Source organism: Falco punctatus (assembly GCF_963210335.1).
Source record: "Falco punctatus genome assembly, chromosome: 2".
NCBI lineage: Eukaryota > Metazoa > Chordata > Aves > Falconiformes > Falconidae > Falco > Falco punctatus.
The window spans coordinates 27,810,189-27,835,043 of NC_137581.1; the positions used below are offsets into that span (position 1 = coordinate 27,810,189).

At 39.1% G+C, this 24,855-nt stretch overlaps 1 protein-coding gene across 1 annotated transcript in view; it reads right to left on the reverse strand.

The window, feature by feature from the left end:
* The window catches only part of TRPC4 (transient receptor potential cation channel subfamily C member 4), a 165,088-nt gene that overhangs the window by 67,960 nt on the left and 72,273 nt on the right, over window positions 1-24,855 (reverse strand). Inside the window, exon 3 of the mRNA XM_080377165.1 lies at window positions 11,002-11,520. Within this exon, the coding sequence (XP_080233291.1) occupies window positions 11,002-11,520 (519 nt within the window). The remainder of the gene's footprint in view (window positions 1-11,001; window positions 11,521-24,855) is intronic.

The window sequence follows — 24,855 nt, forward strand, 5'->3', positions numbered from 1 at the left end:
TCTCCTGGTATATTTTATGTGTCCAAATAACCACCAGGGAAGTTCCGAGTTTTCCCAGCTGTCTCATTCAATCCAAATTATTAACTGAAAGCTATTCTAGTATTTGGACTAACCATGAAATGACAGACTGTGAAAACTCAAAGTTCAAATGAACTTTATCATATTGCTGGCAATGAAACCTCCACTGTGCATCAGATTTTATCAAGTCTTGGGCTAGAAGGAAGGGGGACAAAGGAGAGTGGGAGACACTGCTAGACCATGCCAAAGGAGATGCCTTGATGATGACCTGATGAAGAGGGAATGGAGTGGGGAAGAATGTCATCCTATTATTTACAGAAGAAAGCCAAGTGTCTCTGTAAGGAGGACTTTTGAGTAGTCTCGTATGAATATTTTCTTTTCAGTATTAAAAACTACCCTAGAAGTTCAAATGCCAACAGTGAAACTTGAGAGCTATATGACTTCCACAAACAGAAGCTCCTGTTCATCATACCAGCACTATACTCAACACCTCTTTTTATTTTTCTACTTTAATTCCTGGAATTTTAAGTTTAGAAAAATTTATTCTTTATTCAAAAATTTGAATAAAGAACTGATCTCTTTGGAGGCACAAGAGTGAGTTCATATAACAAGAGTTTGTTTTTCTCTTTTTTTTTTTTTTTACATAACGGATGTACATATTGATGGAGGCAATGGATGAAGAAATCCTTTATTATTTTCATCTTGATAACTAAGACCTGCAGAAAAAACATGGGGTAAGGGGGGAAGAGAAGAATGGTCTGTGGAGATCTGGTGGAACAAAGAGGAGGTAGGTTGAAAGTACTAGCAGACAGGCCTAAAACAAATTTAATTTAGCTGTCTTCTTTTATTGTTCAATAAACATCATCTTGATGGAGAGAGTCCTGCCAAGCAGTGGAAAAATTCGCACTGCAACACCATGCAAAAGTTTCAACCAGCATGTTCAAATGTGCCTTGGTTAAGCAGTCACTCTACCTTAGGCCAACTGCACCTAGCACAGGCATGGAAAGGTTAGATCTTGGACAGGAAAACAGATGGCTTTGTGTAAGAGATGCCTACAAGATGCGTGAGGAAGGAGGGGTTGCTTAAGAGTGTCCTAGGAGCTTAGAAACAAAAATTAGAAAGGAGTCAAATACTCTTCTATGAAGTCAGGTGCCTGTATGAGGTCTTCATGCTACAAGGGCATTTACTAGAGCTGAAATAATACAAATTATTTGAAGCCCTTGGGCTTTGCCAAAATGACTTGCCGTGAGTAGTGAAGCATAGCTGCTGGTGCAGCTGTGGTAGGAGGCGTGGGGAGCACAAAGGAGGAGCTGCACAAGGGAGGGGGTGGCAGCAGTTAGGAATGGCTGATGGAGGCCATGGGAGGAATGGAGGCAGCTGGCAGATGTAAATCCCTCCACAGCTCAGTCTGGGGCTCATCATCCAGCAAAACCACGTAACCTGAGCAGTGGGTTAGGCGCTGTTGCAGTGGTGGGAGGAAGAACAGCCAGATCCCCAACAAGTATATGGAGGGAGAAAAGAGGTCTGTAAATTCCTACAGCTATAGGTTTACATTCAAAATTAAATCCTGTGCACTACCTTATTTATTCACCTTGTTCAAGATTGTTTTTCTCTAAAATTTGGTTTGTTAAGCAATTTTATTTTTGTTATTGTAAGTAAACAAAAAAATACCTCATGGTGCTAAATTACCCCAGGTTTGTAGGGAAGCTTGTATGTGCATTATTAGTGACTCCTTCCAACCAAAAGCCAACTTCTGTTGCTGCCAGTCATATCGTAACAGAAGGGTGTGCACTGCTGATTAGGGATATGCACTACTGGTTGATCCTGCTTGAGGCAGACATCACAGCAACATTTCTTTTAAGGAAGATGCAGAAAAGGAACTGAAATGAAAGATTTTCACTGTACTTCATTAACAGCAAGTCTCCTCCTCTGAGTTAATTACTTCTAGCAAGTGTTCAAAATAAAAAAGATGTTGGTGCCAGTTCATGAATAGTTTAACTAGAACTGTGATGACAGGACTGCAACTTGTGTGCAGCACATAGCATTCAAAGTTATCAATGCCTTCTGAGACATCATTAAAAAGTTAGTGCTGAGATTCATTTCCCCTTATGTGGGCTCTTGAGCCTTCAGAATCTGGTATCTCTGTTACCACAGGGTAGAAATTGCAGCTGACGCAGTAAGTTGTCAAACTTGCATCTACACTTTCTATGCCTAGTGAAATAATTCATCTAATTGAAGCACCCTGTTTCCTTACCCAGCCAAGGGAGCAGAGACAGATGTCTCTGGAGTTAACTTATATGTCTTATCTTGAGCAGACAGGACCTCCCTCAGTGCATACCTCTGTCTTTTGACTGTATAAGGACTTCGCTCACATACTGTAGGAGGATTGCTTCACCACAATTAAATGCTGTATTAAGCAGTTGTGCTTAATGTGCTAACCACCCTGTGATTAAACACATTTTTCTCTAGCAGCAGTAAGTACAGCTTCTGCAAGGACACTTACGCTTCATTCAGTTTTGAGGTCCCACTTGACAAACACGATCTCCTTCTATGACAAGGTGACCCACGTGTAGTGGATGAGAGAAAAACTGTGGATATTGTCTGCCTAGACTTTACTAAAGCCTTGGAAACTGTTTCTCACAGCATTCTCCTGGAGAGACTGCATGCTTATTGCTTGGGCAGGCATACAGTTTGCGAGGTAAAAAAACTAGCTGGCTGGCTGAGCCCAAAGAGCGGTGGTGAATGCAGTTACATCCAGCTGGTGAACAGTCACAAGTGGTGTTCCCCAGGGCTCATTACTGGGGCCATTTTGGTTTAATCTCTTTATCAATGATCTGGATAAGGGGATTGAGTGCATCCTCAGTAAGCTGGCAGATGATACAAGTTGGGCAGGACTCTTGAGGGCAGGAAGGCTCTGTAGAGGGGTCTGGACAGGCTAGATCAATGGGCTGAGGCCAGCTGGATGAGGTTCCACAAGGCTCAGTGCCAGGTCCTGCACTTGGGTCACAACAGCCCCACACAGCTCTACAGGCTTGGGGCACAGCGGCTGGAAAGCTGTCTGGTGGGAAAGGACCTGGGGGTGCTGGTTGACAGACACTGAACAGGAGCCAGCCGTGTGCCCAGGTGGCCAAGAAGGCCAACAGAATCCTGGCTTGTATCGGAAACAGTGTGGTCAGCAGGACAAGGGCAGTGATCGTCCCTTGTGCTTGGCACTGGTGAGGACGCACCTCAAATCCTGTGTTCAGCTTTGGTCCCCTCACTACCAGAAAGACGTGTCCAGAGAAGGGAATCGAAGCTGATGAAGGGTCTGGAGCACAAGTCTGATGAGGAGCAGCTGAGGGAACTGACGTTTAGCCTGGACAGGAGAAGATTCAGGGAAGACCTTATGGTTCTCTCCAACTACCTGAAAGGAGGTTGTAGCAAGGTGGGTGTTAGTCTCTTCTCCAAAGTAACAGCGACAGGACAAGAGGAAATGGCCTCAAGTTGTGCCACAGAAGGTTTAGATTGGATATTAGGAAAATTATTTTCACGAAAGGGTGGTCAAGCACTGGAACAGCCTGCCCAGGGAAGTGGTTGAGTCACCATCCCTGGAGGTATCCAAAAGATGCGTAAATGTGGCACTTAGGGTTTAGTGGTGGACTTGGCAGTGCTGGGTTGGTATTAGACTTGATGACCTTAAAGGTCTTTTCCAAACTTAAGGATTCTATGATTGTGCAAATCTGTAACCAAGTACAGTATAACTTTAAGTATGTATAACAAAGAAGCTACTTATATGATTTATGCTATTTAGCAATCTGTGGAGACTTTAGCTATAAACACAGAGACTTTTACACAATTTATGAAGCAAATATATTACCTGTTTTAAAGTACCTCGCTCTTGCCTGGAAAAATGTTTATCAAACTTTTTGAATACTATGGCTGAGAGTCTGCAGAAATGGGTCTTTTGCAGACGTGCACCCAAACGTGCATCCATCACTCCTCTCAGTTATGCAATTCATAGACTAAACACATCTTCCTTTGGTGTTAAAAATGTCTAAATATTATCAGAGCCAGTTTTTGTGGGGTTTTGTTATTTTTTACATGAAGACTTTTGACTGCACCTTTCCAGTCTTTTGAGAAATATTCACACACGGTGACTTGCTAACACATGGCTGCTGTGGTTTTATTTATCTTTCAGGTGTGTTTTATTGTGTTGTTTTTTGGTTTTTTAAACATAGCATAATTCTTAGATGTGTTTCCAAAGTCATTCCTGCTTGCAGAGTCAATAATTCAGGTTTATGCATTTGAAAGACTTTAATGATAAATTTGTTATAATGGCTACTAAAATTACTCAAAATCAATCTGTTATTCCAAAGGAAAATTCTACTCTCTTTCAGAGTCACAAAGCTTGACTTAGACTCTTGAACTATATTGCCGTCAGAGGAGCTATACAAACATCTCCAGCATATTTTATATTCCATATCTGAACAAAAAGCCAACATTCCCAACAGAACGGCAGTTTAAACTTTAAAAAACATTACTAAGAACATGGCAACTTTTCATTTCAGTACTTTAAAATTATTTTCTCTAGGCATTATTGACATATTTAATTTTGATAATGAATAATTTTTGCTTTCTACCATGTTTATCCTGCTTTGTATAATATGATATGGATGATATTAGGTATAAGCGTCGCATTGTCAAAAATGTTAATGTCTGAGTGAAGTAAGAAGAAACTGCAAACAAAATGTTTTACTTCGTTGGAATGAAGTGTTTAGCATGGACATGAAATGACAGATTTGAAATGATTTGACATGTTTTCACTGAAAATTTCACTGAATTTGTGAGATTATTATGAAACATTTCCATTTCACTGAGGCTGTATTTTGCATAGAAAACTAGTGAAGAACTGATGATTCCATTTGGAAAAGTTGTCTTTTGAGCAGAAGCAAACAGATGGCTTTTATTATCAATAACAAACAACTATTTTTTTTTTTTTATCCTGCAGCACCATTTTCCTAGAACACAGGAAATGATCTATGAAATGTGAGTACCATACTATTGTATTTAAGATCTAATTAATCAATTACTAATTTAGTGATATTGCTTGTATCAGTAATGATTGCTGTGTGTTTTACAGGAACATACAGGTTTATTTTAAAAACAGTTGATCCATGATGTGTGTTTCATATGTAGGGGAGCCCTATCTCACTTCCTTTCTGCCTGCAAATATGTGACCAAGCTAATATGAAACTGATTTCCCTGAAATAATTTCCTTGAGATTCTTATTAATAAAGCCTGTACTCTTGTTAAAGCCAAGCATGTTTAACTGTGTTAAACTGTTAATTCCACTCCCTCTCTCGCACTTTCTCTGCCCCTTGGCCAGTTCAGGCTCTGCAGGTGCTAACATCTCAGAAACCCAGCGCCTGCTGCTAGAAGACCAACTAGAGGTATTTGGGAGATTTTTAGTAATTAAGCAGCTGAATTTTTGGTAAACATTGATTATTCAGCTCTATAGAAATTTACTGAAAAGAGAAATGAACATGTAGAAATGGTTCTATGATTTAAATCAAACCTCTAAAGTTAATTCAGGATCAGGAAAAGTGTCCTTCTTGAATGTACCTTTTAGCAAATTTAGTTCTTGCTTCTTTATCCACACCTCAACTTAATACATAATCATGCATGAATGATAGATGAACGATTTATTTACTTCAGTTTTTAAAGACAGAGGCAGATAAAAGCTTATTAAAACGTTTCCAGAGTGACAAACTGAAATGTGCAGAATGTAACCCACTTAACATTCAGCTAATATCAAGTATTCCAATTTTTCCAATAATCTTGTATTTACAGAGGAAGGGAAAGATGAAAATAAAAGTAAATTAAAAAAACCCCAAACAACTACACCAAACCAAACCAAACCAAAAGCAGCTAGTCTTTATTTACTTGAAAAGTGAAAGAAAATGTTAACAAATACTTAAAAATTCATATTTCTTCTGTGTTGATATCCTGGTATCTTATATCAAAGCAAAATGAGATAGTACTGCCAATAATTATAACCTCATCCTGCTCCTATGCTTCAGCTTATACAGCTACAGCTTAAATGACATGGGCCAGTTAGTATGAGGCAAAATGAGACAGAGATATAAACTTCTAGTATGAGGCAAAATGAGACAGAGATATAAACTTCTAGTATAAGTATTTAAATTGCAGTGATTAAACTTACTGAGAAACCAGAGGATATTGGTTCAGTCTATTAATCTCCCCTCTTTTTTTATTTCACTAAAATTAGTAAGCATTTCAGTAAGCACTTTTTCACATATGTGCAGATACATGCATAATGCCTAAACAGAACCAAACCTAAATGACAGCTAACTGAAGAGTGAGACAATGGGGTTTTGATGTGATTTTTCTATTAAAAATTCTCTCTATATATGGCACAGAGCATGCATTTTGCAATTAGTGGCAACTGTCTACTAATTATCAGTTGTGCATTGTTGCACCAGGGGTTTGTAATTTTCTTGAACTCAGAATGCCACATTATTATTATTACAGGTAGGATAATTTTTGCTTGTGAATCATATACAGAATTGGGGATTTCCCTTCTACATCCTTGAATGAAAGTGCAGTTGAATCAGGTAACATCTTTATTTGTTTCAGGAAAACAGGAAACTATTTCCCCATGATCACTGCATGCTTAGAGTCTAGCACAATAAAATTGTAAGTAACAGCCTTCATAAAACCAGTCTCCCTTAGCTGAGATAATATTATACAGTAGATAATTAGACAACAAAATGTTTGTGCCCAATGCAGAGTGGCTGCACGACTTCAAGGAACCTGTCTGCTGTTAGTTGCAGCCCACGCAATGGTAGGTGTCAGAAACAGGCACCTGAAGCATCAGCAATGTGTGTTTGCTTATAATCAAACATCATCAGTGGTACAAAAGGATCAGAAAAAACCGGTACCCTGAGTGTTCTGTCCCATATGCTATGCTAAAGAAATTGTGGGCAAGCACACAAAACATTAATGCTGGCAGATACCCTCTGGTTCTGCCGCTTGACTCGGAACAGATATTACCCACAGTCTTGCCAGACATTACTCTGCAGCGTAAACTTGAAACTATAAACCTCTTTTAACCTCACTAGTTAGTAATGAAAGAAGGTGGATGGGTTTATTAGTGAAGTTTCTTCCTTGGTAATACATAGTAGACTCCCTCTGACGTGACTTCACGGACTAAGAATCGACACCACTGAGATGCCTTTACACAGTACAGGAACGAGGATCACAGTTTTATGGCAAGTGCAAAAGGAATCGAAATGCAGAAGATAAACATCTTTCACTGTGGAGAACCTCCAATCCAATTGGCATAAACTATCTGGGGTTTTGGAGGAGGTCCAATTCAGGGGCAATCAGGTGACCATGAACAATCCAGACAGCTCTGAGAATGAATGTGCTTTCTTCATTTCCAGAGACGATGATAATACAGAGGTGGTACCAGGGCCTGGCAGACCCCTATACCAAGCATGGCTTAATCACTTCACTTCTAAGAGCCTTTCTCTGTTATAAGGTATTTCTACATATACATTGGATCGAACACTATGTAATTTTAGAAGCTCCTCAACAACTTCCAGCTTGTTTAATTATCTTTTTTTCATGTCTGTCCATTTTCCTTTATTCACACAAAGAAAATACTTAACCATCCACTTGTCTGCTTCTACAAGTACCCTCAACTGCTGTTCCTACCCATTCTTGTGTCTGAGATTTAACCAAATTATCTAAAGGCTACTCTGATCCTTTACAAGGTTTAGTTTTAATGTGTTTCATACCTGCTTATCAATGCCAAGAGGAATTACTGCTAATAACATTTAGTGTTATTTTCAACTTGAAATAACAATAATAATAAAAAAGTAATCTTTAACTCCTGAGCAATTAATTGTAGAAGCAATGTAAAAGGACATATGTTCCTATTTTACTTGTCCTCATTCTTCATTATTTTGTTACTTTTAGCTGTGATTTCTGGACTTAGACTGGATGTTCTGAACAACCAGACCTCACTGCTTACTCATGGAGCTCTGACCTCAGCTCCAATATATTATTGCAATGTCCTTTGGTAACAGTGTGGATAAAGGTTGAAATGTTAGGGATGGGAGCTAAGGAGGGAAGACAATGCATTGCTATCTATTTTGCTGATTTGTTGGGGGGGTTGGGTTGTGGTTGTTTTACTATTATTGTTTTGCAGGATACCAGGCAAATTACAAGGAAGACAAACAACAACTAGAACTGAATAGCATCAAAAAACTTTGCAAATCCATGTTTGCCTCTGTCATAATAGAATAGTCTTTGGTAGAGAACTGGCTCTTGGTGACTGAGACACATAGGGTAAAGGAAGCAGACGTATCACCGCAAACCAGTATTTTTAAACAGGTTAATTTCAAAATAATATATTCATGGGCTAGTTAAAATTCAGTCCACATTTTTTCCCTGACATTTTTAAAATGAAATTTGTAAGCTGTCTGCTGCTTGCCATCAAGCTTACCTTGGACAGTTGTAGTGTAAGGGTATATGAAATGTGAGAGCATCTGGTTCATTAAATTATTTGTTCATTTATTTATCTGGTTAATGTTTAATTGTGTAACAGAAATAGAAAATATCAAGAAAAGTGTTACATTCTACACAGAAGCCAGGGTATAACAGAGACAATGATGAAGACCAAGACTCTTCATGCTCTGATGAACAGGCCACTGAAACACTGGCTGCAACTGCCTCAAGGAGGGCCAACCTCAACTTTGTATCTGATCATAAGGAGGGGGAAACATATTTACTGGAAGTGTTATGGATTGTTTGAGGTTGTTCATGAGACTCATGGGAAATTCAAAGTAATTATCAGAGGGGTCTTGTGGGACTATGTAAAATTTATTATGGTATGTTTAGGGGAAAGGTAAAGGGTGGGGAAGGATTAGGCAGGAATAAGCATGGCAAAATGGAGAGGAGAAGGCAGTCAAGGGGCTGGATATGTGTAAGCAGGGCCAGTCAGTATGCTTGTGCCTGGGATGGAGAACCTGCTCTTGGCTGGGCTCCAGTGACCGGGCTGAAAGAATCCCTTGGAGGCTGCTGGATTCAGTGGCTCCTGCAACATCCTTATCACAAGAAACAGAAAGATCCATCTGATCTATTTTCATCATGATCCATGTGCACCAGGACAGGCAGAATCCAAGCATTTATTATGCTTGAGGTAAGTGTCTTGACCTTGGACCTGTACCTACCAGAACACTGTTATAATAATCAGAAATAAAATGACTGATCAGTTACAGTGGCTACTATTTGCTCCAGCATCTAGTAGGGAATACATTTAGGAACACAGCAAAAGTATTTAATAAAGCTTGATTTTACTTCAGGGAGACTCAAATGGTAGGAGTAGTGGGAAATATTTACAGAAATGAAAAATATATGTAAACTATAAAAGATGCACTGATTTGGAATTGTTGCGCTAAGTAAGTATTGCTTTAATGTTTGCTATTACAAAGAATCAATGAAGTGTAATCAGCTGTATTACTGCAGTTTAATGAGGTACAGGAATCAGATGCAACTATAAAAAACATTGCATCCTACAGAAGTCTTTCACTGTCTTTATCTCAAGTTAAGAAAATTCAAGCTTTGTATTTACATTTTAAAAAAACAAACAAGAAGTTAGAATTTCATTTTAATGCATGAATCCTTTGGAAAACAGAAGTCCAAGCTAGAATCTCTTAAATGTCTGTAGGACAGGACTGGCAATTCAATAAATAGAAATAGTAGTTGTTAAGTCTGGAATAGTACCATCTGAAAATAATTTAAGGCAGTGAATATGTTGCCTAAAATATTATACTATCACATATAAAATTATCCAATACATTTCCTGAAGGATAAAATGCTTATTAGAGACTTATGAAGTCAGAGACTAATTGAGATATTTTCCCAGCAGTACTTCACGATAACTTCCTAGCATTACTAAATTGTATTTCAAATGGACAACAGAATCATTACATGTTTGGTTATTGATCCTGCAAACCTTTCTAACATACTTAATATATTAATGCATTTAATATTATATTTTGCAGAAAAGAGACTTAGCAGTGATAGATAGAGTGGTTCAATGTAACACATAATTTTCTTAAGTATTTTGTATGAACAAATAACATTAAATTACTAACAGCACCTGTCTTGCCTACAGGCTTCCACAGTTCAGATGATTTTGGATGTACATGTTCCAAATGAGATGATAAAACACCTTCTGACATGATGATGAGCAGGGATCAAGTGAAGTTTTGTAAATATCAGGGGAACTGTCTTCCTAACTCATTTTACTGTCTTGATTTCTTTGCCTTTGCATGCACATAAGAACTTCAGTATTTTTAAAAGAAATGCAGACTTCTTCTAACTCCCATTGAATATTTGTATCAGTGAAGCAAACTCATGAATTTTTAACTGTCATGGAAACCAATACCCAGGTATCTCTACTTTGGGTTCTTTATGAAAAAGAATCTGAATGTCAAAATTTTGAGGAGTCATGCATTGCTATTAATCTTATGTTTCAGTACCTATTCATAATAGCTAGTTTTTAAAGAAACCTCTCTATAGAGGTACCTGTAGTAATTTATAGGTATTTAAACACATAGTCTCTTTTTTCTGTCAGACACAATTAAAGCTAATTTGAAGTATGCTGTATATATTTCTCATCCTATTATTGAAGAACTCTTCAAAACACAACTACCAGAGACTATGTCTATTCAGGTGCAAAAGGAGAAGAGTTTCTTTGGTTCTGTGCTATAACAGAAGATTTTAAGTTCTAGTAATATCAAATTATAACAGCTCCTCAAATCCATCTAATTAAAACTATAAAAAAGAAGAAACCTTGTAAAACAAAAAAAGATAAGCATCAATTTGTCTCAGTTAAAAGGATGTATTTCAGGCTATTATCTACCACATTACTACTACTAAATATGCTTGATTATTCTCCAGCACACTCACCTCTTTTTGACGGTACTTAATTGCCAGTTTCAATCTTGCAAGATCATTACCACTTTGTTCTTCTATCAAGCTATTATCATCTCTGTAATTAAGAATAATTTCCAATTCCCTGGAACTCCGTGTCTGATCCAGGAGATCTTTTGCAAATTGCTTGCATTGCCGTGACAGTTCCTCATACTCCGACTTAAATTCATTTTCAACTTTACTTAGTTCCTGCAGCTCCCAGCTCAGCTGAAAAGCAGTAAGGAAAGGATCCTCACTGGACAAAGCAATCAAGGATGGGCTTGCCAGAGCCTTGTAGATATTGAGTCTGGATCGAGAGTGGCGGAGGCTGTCCACGTCTGAACTTGAGACACATTCGACGCAGTTACAGCGGACCTCGTGTGGCCTGGGCACGGAGACCCCCTTCTGCACAAGGAGCTTTATGATTTCGTAATTGTTGGTGTGGGCTGCCAGAATAATGGGTGTGATATCCGGCGTAAATTCTGAAAACTGCTTGTCCAGAAGCACTGGTGGCACCTGTGAAAAAAGTCAAAAACAATTACAGGCCTCTTAATTGAACAAGAGCCATAGAAAATTAAGCTATGAATAGTTCACCAGGCAGTACAATTATTGACAGGTCTTTGCTTCTGGCCAGAGTTGAAGGAAACACTTCAAACATAACAATTCAATTAGCTAAAGTAGCCTCTTTCCAGTTAATAAATCGCTATAAACAGGGTGTGATTTTTCATAAAACCTGTTTGTATGTAAACAGCTCATAGGCAATGACTCATCGGAGCAAATGATTAGATAAACAAGGAAGAGTCAGACACAAATCCTCCTGTTGTGTCCCTTGAAGTGCCAGCTGTGAGCAAGGTGGAAAAGCTTGTCCATCTCTCACGGGTTAATCTCAGTTTTATAAGGAAGAGAATCAGGGTGGCATAATTGTGATTCTCTGAAGGAAGCGATGAACAGGACTTGGACAAGTTAGTTTTAAAATGCAAGTAAATGAGAAAGAAAAGTTTTCTGACAGAGAAGTTTGGAAATATGACAGTGTAGAGCAACAAAGATACCTGCTGCAAAGAGTGTGACCTCTTAAGGCTCAGTTCTAAACTCACGTGCACAAACATACTCTCTGTTGGAAAATGGGGGAGTTGGTAGAACAAGGGCCCCAAGAAAGAATTTTTAAAGCCTCTTCTGGTGTGCATTTCTGTATTTTCAGTCCTTTTTATCAGAAGACTGTAAGGTCTTTCATTTTAAGCTTGTTTGTTTATTTTACAATACCAGACTCTAAAGTCTTTCCCAGATCAAGACAGCTGATTAGACTAGTATAATGAAACCATATAAGTGTAATTAGCCAATGTCTATCAAAAATGTTATTGGCATCATCATTACGGACTGCTTTTGGTCCATAGTTCAATAACTAAGTATAAACTCAGTCCACATCAGTGAGGTGCTATGAGTGATGCTCCTTTAGGAGGAAGAAAACCAGAAAACTTTTGACTCAAAGTTATCTGGAAGCTAGGGAAATAGATGGCCATTGCAGGGAGGAAAAAATGTTTGATAGAAGTATTATGATGGCAGAATGACCTTGTTGTTGCCAGGTGGAAAAAACACAGATAACTAAGAGGATAAGTTAATAGCAAACACATAAAGCATGTGAGAACAGTGTTTATATTTAGAGCTATGTTTAGAGCCTTGGGAGGGAAAGAAGTAGAAATGCACAAAATCAGACAGAAACTCAGCAGAAAAGAAAACTAGAATGAAATTAAGCTGAAAAGAAATGTTGGTCCATGGATCTAAATCCATAAATAAAATACATAGATCATGGATATTTTTTTTCTCCCTCTTTCTAATGAAGACATTGTGTATTTTGTACATTTTTTTAGCTGTTCTGTGTGTAAAACAGCTCATGTTTGTTCAGTGGAACTGTGTCCATGCATAAGAGCTGCTATGTGTGTGGGCTGTAAAACAGAGGCCTGAAGCACTAATTAGCTGAATGAGAGAATTACTTTGGGAGGTGGCCACTTACTCATGTAAAATGGGGTGGAAAGTCAAGACTAGAGATCTGGCATTCAGGACTGTAATCGCACATCCCTAGGGAAACAATCCCCACCTGGCCATAATGAATTGCTGACCCCGAGTAGCTGTGCTGGATTCTGAGAAGGTATGTGGAGGCAAGGGGCAGAAATCCCTTTTCTCCCTTCCCACACACTCAAACACGCACACTTGGCTTGGCACTGGGTAAGGCTGGCTCAGAGTCTGTTCTAGAGCAGGACTGTGGGATGCCTGAGCTAGTCCACCCACCCCCACGACACCATGCAAAGGGAGCAGCTGTCGTCACAGTCCTCCCCGCAGGCTTACAGTCTCCTGTTTACAACCAGTAGTTGTGAGCCAAGCAGCTCCTGAGCAAGTTCTCTTCTGCTTTCTTTATTCTGAGGTGCAAACAAAACAGTGCAGTGTGTGCAGGCATACAGAAAAATAGGGGTTTAAAATTACTCGGGAGGTAAAGAATCCAGTAGAGAATATTCTGAAGGTAAGGATGTATGGGGGAGACACTTGGGTACAAGAACAAGCGGAAGGTCTGTGTGCTGTGCCCAGTCTCAGGTCAGGACAAGAAACATGATTTGGGCATATGTTTTCTCAGAGGACTCTGGCTATGTCCACACTGCTCTGTCAGGTCTCTTCCAGAGCACCTCTGGGTCATGTCACAGCCAGTCTGAACACTGCGCAGAGCCCCTCTGGGGATGCCCGCATGCCCGGATCGCTTCATTCTTCCTGTCCAGTTAGTTAAGCTGGGGCTCGGAATCCGTATCTGTTTCTACACCTGTCTGTGGTGTCAGTGGGGAAAATGAGACCCATTTCCAACCCCAAACCTCACTGATTATTGCAGTCTTAGATTTATCTTCTCTTTTACTTACATATCATATAGGGAAAAAAGAGACCATATGCATACACACACTTTTGCTCTCTCCAATTGCAATTGTGGCCAACGTTTCTGAGGCTAGAAAGAGATGTAAATGGCAGAAGAGGCCCAAACTGTGCATTAGCAGAAGCATTTTGGGCTATCAGGTCTTAAAAGGGTTTACAGGGAGGGATATGCTGTGCTCTGACAGCATCCACCACCACTAATGAGACTCCGTCTTGGCCCCAGGGTCAGGCGACCAGGGAGCAGAGGAGAGAGTTGCAAGGGCAGAAAACTGAAGGATACAAAGCTGTAACTCCAAACTCACCAACTGCTCAGAGTATTCTTCTGTCACTTAGCATGTCATTATCTTTGTAGTTTGTGTCAGTACTAAACTAATACTTGCTTCAAGCCCTGACAGAACTGAAGGCTATCTTAACATGTCATTAACTGCAATCTTCTCTAAAAATTTAACAGAGACAGCTTCAAACAACATGGCATTACAATGATTGACTTATACATGGGGTCCATTAACTCAAAAGCTGTTTGTTTTTCTCATAGTTTATCAAAACCTTTCATCTTAAGCTATAAGGCTAATGCACACATTTTGGAATTCATACCATCATAATTGACCCAAATATAGAAGCGTGTATTAAATCATTTCAGCCTTAACTTACAGAAACATTTAAACTTAAAGGGCAAACCCTAAGACTGCAACTTTAATTACATCATGAATTTAACCTCTGACCCTCTACCTTCTATTTTAAGACTTCCTACTCATTTAAACCAAAGATATACAGAATGCCAAAGCAATAAGGTCAAATTATTCCCTCATCTGGAGCATAATGAAGTACTTCTCCTTTGAAATTCTGAGTGGTCTCATGGCACTCAATATTTCAGCGTTTAACTGATGACCCAGAGTACTTGCTCTGAAGTCACCAGACTTATGATGAATTTTACTTTCAAACTGCTGAAAAATAATTCTCTTTAGAGAAGCCAAAACAAATAACCAGCACACATTGATATTAGCCACACAATCTAAAGCTTTGACAGAATATTCACAGGCAGCATATGAATCTTAAATCCTGGGAGAACAGGAAGCTAACTAGGTCTTAGAGTGACTGACTGTGACTTTCCAAGGCTTAGCAGTGGTGTAACTGTATCATACACTTTGGAGTTAGTATGTCAAGTGTGAGGCTGCTTAAACTTAGAAAGGCCAAGTGATTTTTGCCTTCTTATATTTTGATGATAATTTTCTACTTCAGCACTATTTATAGGGCTGAGGCAAAGCAGTCTGATGATTGTGTGTAATTGTACGCATATCTGTATGGGAATGAGTAGGCAAAAAGAAAAAAAAAACAACAAAAAGAAAGTGTAGCTGTAAGTCTGTACACTTCAGTGCTCAAGGACATTGGATTTTCTTTGTTGCGTTCATTTTCTCTGCACTTATTTTAAGTGGGAATGAGTGAGTCCAACTTAGATATCTAACAATTCTTTTTAGATTTTAAGTGGAACAGCCCTCTTCAATATGTGTTTAAGTTCCCTGTACAGTCGGTGTGAAAAGAAGCCCCTTTGCTATGACAAGAAAGAGAAATCCAGTCTAAATTAATGCCAGTTAGATCTGAGACATTTTCTGTCCCTATAACATCAAAGTAGAGTCTTTGATTTTCTGACTTTTCTGACTATCAATTGCTGACGATCTCCGAGATATCCAGGAAATAGGAAAAGGTAATAGTCAGTTTGGAAGAGGAAAAATGGAAACCCTAGGTGTGTCCATTTCTCCATCCAGATTTCTCATAATGGTTCTCATTCCTGAAGTATCTTAACAGAGAGATTCTGAGCTCTTGCACTTAAAAAGTAGGTCCTACTTTTTAAGTGCAAGAGCTCAAAATCTATGTAAAGCAACCTATTTCCTTGGGCAAACAGATAGCTTTTCTGGTTCTTGTCTTGGTTTATTTATTTACTATTATTTTGCCTTTTGCTTGTAAAAGAGAGGAAATCTGCAATGGCTGAAAGTAGTTAGGTAAATAAATTTCTGAGTCACATCAATCATGACAGCATGATTGAAGGAAAAGTCCGAAGCAAAGAAAAAAACGGATATATAACAGGTAACAAGATGAATACATATGTCATCTCGTGCAGCACCACATTATATAAGAAAATTGATATTATAAAGCTCTGTCATCAAGCTCACCAGTTGCTTCAGTGCTACTGCTCTATAGCTGTCATCAGCCAAACACCTTGAAAATGCTGAACTCTACATTTCAGTACAGCCCACTGCACACAAGTTACCCTTATGCATATACAGTTTTCTGACTTACATTCTGGTTTGTTCAATTCTTCTTTGTTTTCATATTATTATATCAGCTGCAATACATCCCAGTTATGATGATGGAAGTAGCTCCAACCAGGAAGGACTCAAAAATTCCTCCTACCCCAACTCCTTTCACACGCACTGTCACTGATAAACTATCAGACAATTTGAATAACTTGAAGATAGAACTTCAAGATAACTTGAATTCACTTGTCACACCACTGAAAGGGTCTGTACACAGTCTATCCTGAAAGCTGTGCTGAAACTATCCTCACAAGACTGCAGAAACTGCAGGCTTGCAACCACGGCCCCAGATTTGGCGGAAAGTCGTTTTCCTCGTCCCCGGTGCTTGCTGTGCATTGCACAGCTGGTATGTTGTTGGGCCATGGAGCATGTAAGGCAGGCAAGTGGGTGGAAGTTGCCAAGCTGAGCTCAGGGACAGCATAATTTCTGAGCAGCGTGTGTGATCCTAAGCCATGCAACACCCACCTGGTATGCTATCATCTTCTGCTTTCCATAGGCAGCTTCCCTGGCCTCCCTGGAAAAGGTTCAACTTTTTTATTGTCCTTGGCCTCACTACATTTCCTAACGGTAAAGTGCCACACTTCTAATGTGCTACTTAATTTTCTTTCCTTTTATAACATTCTGCCTCCATGTCTGTTTTTTTTTTAGGAAGCAGATGTACCCCCCCAAACCTCACCCTTGCTTTAAGGCACTGAAAGTTAATCGACAATAGTCTGAGGACTAAATGTGCATGAAATAAACATTTCATTTCATGTATGAATGTGCAATGAAATTTTTTAGAGATATTGTAACTTCTTAAGAATGCATACTTTGAATACTTATTGAACATCTGAAATGGAGCCTGTTTAAGTTCAGCAGATAAGATTTCATTACAAATTGTGTCCTTTAACATTTCCATGCCCACAGTTCAGCTCAATGCTGTCAAGGTGTTTAATGCTCATCTTCCAGATTTCTTTCCTCTGGAGTCTAACCACAAGCAAGAGAGATGACAAAAACGGGGCAGTACATATTTTGAAGTTAAGTGATGCGCACCCTGTTGGGTCTTAAATAAAATATTGTGTCTTAAATTGTGCTTAAAAAATTAAAATATTGGTTTTTATATAAAACATATTGAGACCTCCAATTAAAATTCTGAATGCCAGATGCATAAGCCCATAAAACCTCACTCTTGTGCTAATTATAGGTTGTGGTTCATAGCAAAATGAAAGGGCTGACTAGCCAAAATGAAATCCTAACCACAAGTTGAGACTTTATGGCAGGAAGGTTTCTTTGGGCTGCAGCTTTGAGATGGAAGTATCTTTTGTCAGCTTCCAAATGATGTTATGAATGAGAAAAGTGGAGGATTCCTGGGGACGAAGAAAAAACATAAATCTGACTCAAGGCAATAACAGCTGGACAACCTATCTGGACCTCAGGACATGGGTTTTGTTAAAAGTTCTGCCAGTAACTCCAGGTTGCCTAGGCAGACCAACTCTTTCTGCTTTTTTTCCCAGTTGGATACACTTTTTTAGGCACATGTTTTATCAACCCAGGATGTAAATCCAGTTATGAATTGATGCCAGGAAGATATTGGGAAAAATCAATAATTAAAAAATAAAATATTTTTTGAGTGGACATTTTTAATGGAAGATTCTGGATTACTTTATTTATTTTGGAACCTTACTTTGCTCCAAAATTTGTCTATAATTTAACAATAAGAAGGATATTTTATTTCAGATTTGCTTATTGTGATTATAATATTTTCTTATGACAATTCTAACCCTTAATTTTAAAAAATGTCCCCAATATTTTCTTACAAAGATATTATATTTCAAGTCAGCCAAGAAAGGTGTCTAGGAGAGAGAATTTTTGAAAAGCAACCCAAAACAGAGATCTAATTTTAGATAGCTAAAGTAGGGTAAGGTAAACACTCCCCTTAGCATACAGCCCCCAAAAAATTTATTCAGCAGACACAAACCGTATGCTGAACTAGCTCAAAACTTGATGGGCTGTGCTCTCATACTAATACTAACCCACAGCTAACCACAGCTCATGCTTCCTAACTTGCACTACTGGGATACAAGACACGTATTTTTCAAAAGTACTGGATTCATCATTCTGGCCATTCTTCCAGGGTTTTTAAGAAGAAGGTATGAACAGCTAATGCAGATTGTGTTACCTTTAGGAGCTGCTTTTGTCTGTCTCCTATTGGCAGGGTAGAGAGCTGCCATTTTTGCTTCCTTGCAAGCCCTTCTCAGTGTATATATACCATGTGTGATAAAATATTTCCAAGGATCAGGACTAATTGTCCTAATATGCATTATTGTTAGCAGAGGATAACTTCCCCCCAGTTAGAATATCATGTCTATTTATTTTGCTGAAAATTTATTTTCAGCTTTGCTGGGACATGACTGGCAACAGGGATGTTGCCACAGCTAATACAAAATCCCTGTCACATTTAAGGAGGCTTCAGTGCTTGCCTTTTTGTGTATATGGGAATTTTGCACAGTTAAATTTACAAGGTTGACTTATTTTCATTCTATTTTTTTCCAAGTACAAATTGAGTTTTCAAAACCTCAAAGTTTTTGGGGTTTTTGTTTTTATTTTTGGGTTGTTTTTTTTTTCAGTTACACTTAACCTACCTGATGTCAGCCTATAGTTTTCTAATGTTTTTTCATGCTCATCCTATTACAGCTGAATCAATTTGTGTGTCACAATAGTCGCAGCATGGACTGATGACTTCCAGTCTCTGTGCCAGCCACATTGCACAAAAGGCATTAATGTCACATATTAAGAAAAAGAATTACAATAGCATTTAGTAACCCACTGAAACCAACATCACTTTTGGAAACAACGAGGATGACATGCATAACCACATTATACAAACAACAGTATATACTTAACACATCTGCAGAACATTTGAGCCAAACAGTGTAAGAAGAATTCAGCAATAGGAGCACTGGGCAGTAGGAAGGAACTTGTCAGAAGGTCTTGTTTGCTCCCTTGAACCCAATGTATGGTATCTATACCTAGATCAAACCCCACAGGTATTTGACCAATGTATTCCTAAAGCCCTGCAGTGCTGGGTTAATACGTTGCACCATTTCCTGACAATGTTTCTGACTTTGTTTTACCTTTGTCCAGTTTGAGCCTATAATGTCTTGCTCTACAAAACGTGGATACAGAAGACACGTTATTTCTTTACTATAGTTTCAGTTTTTTCTTCTAAACACTCATTCCTTCAGATTCTCCTTATGGGGAAGACTTTCTAATTTTCTGAACCTTCTTAATTCTTTCTGCATGTTCCTTACCACTTCTGAGTATAACAGAGGACAAATTCATGTATAGTTTATAATCTGTGCCCATTCTGATGTGACCAAATACGATGTTGACTTTTGCACAGTAATATTATATTGTCCAGCCTTTTCCTGTTAGTCTTATTTTAAGCCCCCTCGCAGAACTGTTATCTTAATCATTTTAAATTCCAATATATACTTGATTACTTCTTCTCTACTTAGAACCTTACACATTTTCTTACTGAACTGTTTTATTTATTACAGAAATAATTTTTTCTTTTTTTGCCAAAACCATCCCTAATTGTGCCCTGCAACAGCCTTGTGATCCCCCCCAGCTTTGTGATGTCTACAGATTTAAGATGACCTCTATTTCATCCTAAATGCCAGGAATTAATATATTGATTGAGAGAGACCCCTGCAGAACTGCTCATTTCACCCCTCCGTTTGAGTCACTCAGCCTGTGTCACCAGGTACTACTGGCAACTGTTCTACAAGTGGTTTTCTTAGACTGTGTTTTGAGTGACAGTTTATGAAATCTTACAAAACTCAAGCTATATATGATATGTACTGCTTTTCCCCAACATACAGAGCTTGCTATCTGGTGATGAAAGAAAACTATACTGTTATGAAAAGATTTCTTCTTGATAAATCCTGGTAGGCTGCTATTCATGTCCATGTTTTCTTTTAGGTGCTTACAAGTAGAGTGTTGGATTATTTTCTTCAGGAAACTCCCTGGTGTGTAAAAGTATAGATATTTTTTTTTTTTTTTTTACTTGAAAAAGGAGAATAAAGAATGGAGAGGAAATGCAGCAAAATGAATTGGTGACAATTTCCAGATAGAATCAGAGGAAAAAATAATTGATTTCAAAGATGTGGGACATGCATTTGTTAGGTGTGACTGATGACACAAGACTTCAGCACTTAAATTCTCTTTTTTATCCTCCTCCTTGTATCTCTGGCAGCTAATCCAAAATACAGCCCCTACATAAGAGCGGTCATTTTCAATTAATGTTTTCCTATGAGCATTATTAGTGGATGGATATACCCTTCCTTCAATGTCAGTAGCGTGAGCAAGGATGGGAAATGACTTAAAAGTAGATACTCAATAAAAGGCTGTCAGGATATTTTGATTTCCAGCTCTGAAACTCATACTTGCTCTCTCAGCACGTATCTTTTTGAAACTAGGTGGAGGAGTTTTTCGAGGAAGAATTCGGGGCATTGCTCAAGTGCTCATAATGAAAAATGACAGGCAAACTGTTTTTACTCAGGGACAGTGCAAGAAGAAACTGGAAATGGTTTGGAAAAACGACAACTAAGAAAGCAAAATAATCTTATTATGGAAATGATTAAAGGGGAACTCAAGTTATTTCTGTTGCATCATAATAAAGGTCATATATGCCTTTCTCAAAGTTTGCATGATGAGTGAAGACAATATTGAAACTTCCTGAATGATTAAAGTAGACCTAGTGTGGTCCTTCACCAAGTCATGGTTTTAAATGCATGCACAGATACTTTTCTCAAACACAGAATGTTTCATAAAGGCAAAATAATTTTAGTGAAGTTTATGTCTGACCTTCCATTTCCTGACACCCCATGTTTTCAGTCTGATCAGGAAAATGTGGAAGAGCTCTTGCTTATCCCTGTTTTTTGCTTTCTCCCAAAATGGCTCCAATATTCAACTGGGGAGGCAGGAGAAAATTAGCTTGCTTATCCAGTGAGGTCTTGAGAGAAATGTTAGAAAAAATGAGTTCTTAGAATCTGAGATGGATCCTTTGTTTTGTCCTGAGCTTCATGAATGTAGAAACAAGAAAAGATGTCCCACTGGCTAACAAAGACTGTTCTTGAAGAAGAGCTTTTGCAGCAAGAACAATAACAGATTGGTAGCCTCTCTAGGTATCAATAAACTGTTTAGGAGATAGGAGTGTCTCAGAGGGAAGGGTGGGAATTAGCTAAACTTCTTTACAGCTGATTGCAATTATTTAGCATTGCAAAGTAATTTGAGATAGCTTCAAGGCTGGAAAGTAAATTTTGTGTCTGAGAAAATTAAAAGGGTTATATTCTTAAGGAAAAAAGTAGGAATCAGGCAAATTTGCAAAACACTTTAAGTAAAATGTTCCATATTTTTTCAAAATATTATGAGGAAGGAATACAAAAGAGTATGGCAGGGACACAGAAACTCTATAAACCCGCAGAGGATGCAGAAAAATGACATAGAAATCTGTTTCACAAGTATATTATTCCTAGTATGTTAGTCAGTGGTTTGTTATTTAGCAGCAGTTCTAGTTTTTAATCATACTATAAGTTTTCTATGTTTCATAGATACAAACAGAACTTTTTTCTGAAGTAAAAAGAGGAGACCAAGGCTCAGGCAACTAAGCTAGGAATGAAAAATGAAAGGTTTTTTGACAGGCAAAGGTTTGGCAATTGATTTTTATTACAGGTTGATGATATTCTCAGCTGTGTTCAATTCCTTAATGACAGATGCTTTAAGATCCTCCCTGCATGCAAGAATCAATTGAACAATCCTACTGCTTATGAGGTTTCAGAAAAAATAGAAAAGTGTCAGAAATAATAAAAAAAAAAAAATCCTTTTGAATTTTCACTGCAAAGAGATCAAAGAGGAAGTGGGAGAGGCGTGCATTATTATAACCTGCCCTATGTGGTGAGAGACCAGGGGCAGAATAGGTAGTTAGAGGTATTTAAGGGTAGATTTCTAGAAAGAAGCCTTTGAAACTGGTGCCAAGGGGAATGGATTGGTGCAAACTCTTCAATACTGTGACTTCCCCTTGTTTCAGGTTAGCCTTAGTGTTGTGTTTATCTTGAGTTTACTCACTGATTGTGGATCTTGATCTGTACATTATCTCATACACATGCATCCTAGTAATCAAATGGGTAAAGACGTATTCCTAATGTGCTTTACGATAGGGAAATTGTTTTTCTTTGAGCTTATGTAAGTACACTTTTACTCAATTGAGTGCATGGTAGTAACAGAGGATTAAATGATCAGGGAAGAGAAATTCCATCTTGTCAGCCAGCTTGTTTGTACTTACAGTTGATGTCATAAAGCTGGTTGGTAGCACATAAAATGGTGGCAGAATTCTTTGCATTTTATGCACATATTCAGCTGCATCTCAGCAGTATGTAATATGAAATATAAGGCTCTGAGGGTAGATATTTCAGGTTTCCTTTTTTTCTGCCAGAAGGCCTCACATATTGTGACAAGCCTGCAAACTTTGTTAATATTTTATTACTAATCATCAGCAATATTTTAGTAGCTGAATTAAAAGGGGAAATAACTTTGCCTCCTGCCATTCTGGGGTGAAGACGTGGAAGAAATAGATCCTGGCGCTGCCTTAAAGGACAATTAGAACACTTCTGTCAGCACAGTATGTGACATGTATCCTCTATCCAGAAAACAGTTGGTAAATTGACAGGCTAAATTGGCAGTCTCCTAGGAAAAGTAAGCCTCTGCAATCATGTTAATGGACTCTATCAGTCACTTCATTGTGACTTTAGAATTTGTTGGGCTGTTTCAGCTGGATGTTAACAGGAAGGAATATTAGAATAGAATCACTTAAGTTGGAAAAGACATTTAAGATCATTAAGCCCAACTGTAAACCTAACACTCCCATGTCCACCAGTAAACCATGTCCCGAGGCACCACATCTACGCATTTTTTTAAAATACTTCCAGGGATGGTGATTCAACCACATCCCTGAGCAGTCTCTTCCTATGTCCAACAACCCTTTCGGTGAAATTTTTTTCCTAATATCCAATCTAAACCTCCCACAGCACAACTTGAGGCCATTTCCTCTCATCCTAATGCTTGTTATCTGTGAGAAGAGACCTACCCTCACTTGCCTACAACCTCCTTTCAGGTGGTTTTAGGGAGCAATGAGGTCTCCCCTCAGCCTCCTCTTCTCCAGGCTAAACAACCCCAGTTCCCTCAGCCACTCCTCATCAGACTTGTGCTCCAGACCCTTCACCAACTTCGATGCTCTTCTCTGGACACGCTCCAGCACCTCTACATCTTTCTGGTAACGAGGGGCCCAAAGCTGAACACAGGATTCGAGGTGCAGCCTCACCAGTGTCAATACAGGGGGATGATCACTTCCTTAGTCCTGCTGACCACACTGTTCCTGATACAAGCCAGGATGCTGTTGGCCTTCTTGGCCACCTGGGCACACTGCTGGCTCCTGTCCAGTGTCTGTCAACCAACACCCCCAGGCCCTTTCCCACCAGGCAGCTTCCCAGCCACTCTGCCCCAAGCCTGTAGCGCTGCGTGGGGCTGTTGTGACCCAAGTGCAGGACCTGGCACTTCTCCTTGTGGAACCTCATACAATTGGCCTTGGTCCATTGGTCCAGCAGGTCCAGATCCATCTTCAGAGCCTTCGTGCCCACAAGCACATCAACACTCTTTCCCAGCTTGGTGTCATCTGCAAACTGACTGAGGATGCACTCAATCCTCTTGTCCAGATCAATGACAAAGACATTAAACAGAACTGGCCCCAGTACTGAGCCCTGGGGAAAACCATTTGTAACTGGTCACTAGTGGGACGTAACTCCATTCACCACCACTCTCTGGGCTTGGCTGTCCAGCCAGCTTTTACCCAGCGCAGGGTACACCCATCCAAGCCACGAGTATCCAGTTTCCCCAGGAGAATGCTGTGGCAGACAGCGTCAAAGGCTTTACTAAGGTCCAGGCAGACAACATCCACAGCCTTCCCCTCACCCACTACATGCAGGTCACCTTGTCACAGAAGGAGGTCACGTTTGTCAGGCAGGACCTGCCTTTCATAAACGCATGGTAGCTGGGCCTGATTGTCCTGCATATGCCACATGATGGCACTCACTTCCCCGGCACCAAGGTCAGGCTGACAGGCCTGACCGTTTTCCAGATCATCCTTCCTGCCTTTCTTGTAGATGGGCATCACACGGGCTAACCTCCAGCCTTCTGGGACCTCCCCAGTTAGCCAGGACTGTTGACAAATGATGACAGTTTGACAATGGATGGACTATGACAAAAGCAAAGTTGATGATGGAGGGCCATAAATAACCAAGTTTCTTGATAGCGGCATGTTTCTGTTTTGTGAATTTTCGTATGGTTTTCCAATGGCTGAATGTTTGGAAAGCGATTAATTTTAAAGATCGTTAGGTATGATTGCATGTTTGATTCTCAAAGACTAATGTTCACTTTGAAAAGTCTTTTGAGTTCTACTCTTCGTTGAATACAACTTGTTTAAGAGGTATCTCCACAGGCAAATTCCAGGTGACTCCATTTCATCAGAGTGGTTCACGGACAAGGAAGAAGTCTGGAATGGCTCCGAAAATATTTTTCAGTGGACCATTTTGCAGCA